A 1,808-nucleotide genomic window follows, 5' to 3' on the forward strand; every position below is an offset into this window, starting at 1 on the left:
TTTAATACTCAGTGTGTTTTTAATATTTCCTGTAGGCAAAGAAATCCTCACAATTAAAAGAGGATTTGAAACCATTATTCTTTGTGGGATTCATCTATGTTTCATGTTTGACTTAATGAACTGATTTATTGAGATCAGACATATCAAAAATGACTTTTTTTTTTTTTATTCCATCCAGCTGATCTCAGGTCAGGGCGGGTCCAGCAGGTTTCTCTGTTCATCTCTAATTAATGTGCCGCTTTCACTAAGTCGCTTCTAGTTGAACATAGATGGTGACTGTCTTCTTTTTATCAGGGACTTGAGCTGTAAAATCTCCTTTGTTCTGGAAGCATGCTCTGCTCCCAGCAGGCTTGCTCTCAGATTAATTTGAGGTTTTTCATTCTGAGGTGTGAAGACTGTCAGAAGGGTGTTGGATTAGTCAAGGATTGTTTCACGTCCTTGTGCAGATGGTAGCGTCTGAAGTTATCCAGTTAATTCCTTGCCTCTCTTCTGTTCTCACCTCCTCTCTCTGTCCATCCAGTCCTTTTTCTGTACGCATTGTTCTATCATCTCTCCATTTTCTCTTGCATCACAAAGTTCTCTTCTCCCTTTTTAAATTCTCTCACTTTTGAACTTACACAATCGTTTCTGTCAATCAATCAGGAAGGCCGAGAGGAAGATGAGTGCACTCAGGAGACAAAAGGAGGAGCATTTGCTAAAGGAGGAGAAGACCCGTCATTACTTGGAGGCTGTCATTTCTGTCGCCGAGCACATCTCCAGAGAAAGAGACCATCTATTGCACATGGTACCACTAACCTGACTGCTGTTCTGTTGAAGACATTCTCCAAATGTGATGCTGATCAAAAAACACATTAAAAAAAACACAATTTATTTAAATAATAAAGGATTTGAGAAAGTGAAACCAGTTTAGCTTATAAAAAAGCATGAGGCTGAGTGGAAATGCTCTGCAGCGTTCAGGCTCTCTATGGTGTCAGTTCTGTGCCATTATTTTTGCAAGCAAAGAATTTGTTTTGTGAATGGAAATTAGAAAAATAAGAAAAATAAAAGGCAATCCAGAAATGAAACTTTAACAAAACATAGTAATTGAAATTAATTTTGTTGTTTCCTCTGATTTAATGTTTTCAAAATATTTTTACTTCAGCCATTTTAGTAAAATTTTTACCAGAGATGCGCATCATGCTAGCGAACATGATTCAGATCATAATACAGATTCAGGAATATTTTTAAAGGATTATTTGACATTATTTGGAGGATCAAGCAGTTCCACCCTAAAGGCTGATTTATACTTTGAAACTAGGTTGTCTGCGTAGGTGTCGCGGTGAACACAGAGATGTCTCCGCCCCCTCCGCAGACATTCTGCTGCTCCCAAATTGTAGGTGACCGCGGACAGGAGACATCTGATTGGTCAAATGTACATCCACTCTACACTATGCGAATTTCCTGTTCGGTACCTTACTGGCTTGTTTTGTTTGTATGACCGCTATTGTGGAAAACGACTCGTAAAGATGGACCTCGAACTGCGCTCTTTTTTGCCCTCATGTCCCTCCGTTCTGGGACAAACTTGCCCCCACTTTGAGACCTAAACTGCTGCCACCCTTGCCAAACAGTTCGGATCTATTTTACTGAAGACAAAAAATATAAAAACACAAGAAAAGAGGCCATGCCTTAGTGATAGTCTCAATCTGCTGATCAAAGAAGAGAGCAGAGCGAATGAAGGTGAGGACAGAACAGACACCAAAGGCTGCAGATACACACTGTGTCTTATTTATGAACTTCTGAAAGGATTTTAAGGACATTTTTACCAAAGT

The 1,808-nt window shown here is 39.5% G+C and overlaps 1 protein-coding gene across 2 annotated transcripts in view; it reads left to right on the forward strand.

Moving 5' to 3' along the window:
• Positions 1–1,808, forward strand: part of cep89 (centrosomal protein 89kDa) — a 111,780-nt gene that overhangs the window by 31,126 nt on the left and 78,846 nt on the right. For both annotated transcript variants that reach the window (XM_015375173.1, XM_015375175.1), the window contains exon 14: positions 643–784. In XM_015375173.1, the coding sequence (XP_015230659.1) occupies positions 643–784 (142 nt within the window). The remainder of the gene's footprint in view (positions 1–642; positions 785–1,808) is intronic.

This window comes from Cyprinodon variegatus, unplaced genomic scaffold (genome assembly GCF_000732505.1).
Source record: "Cyprinodon variegatus isolate N-32 unplaced genomic scaffold, C_variegatus-1.0 Scaffold114, whole genome shotgun sequence".
NCBI lineage: Eukaryota > Metazoa > Chordata > Actinopteri > Cyprinodontiformes > Cyprinodontidae > Cyprinodon > Cyprinodon variegatus.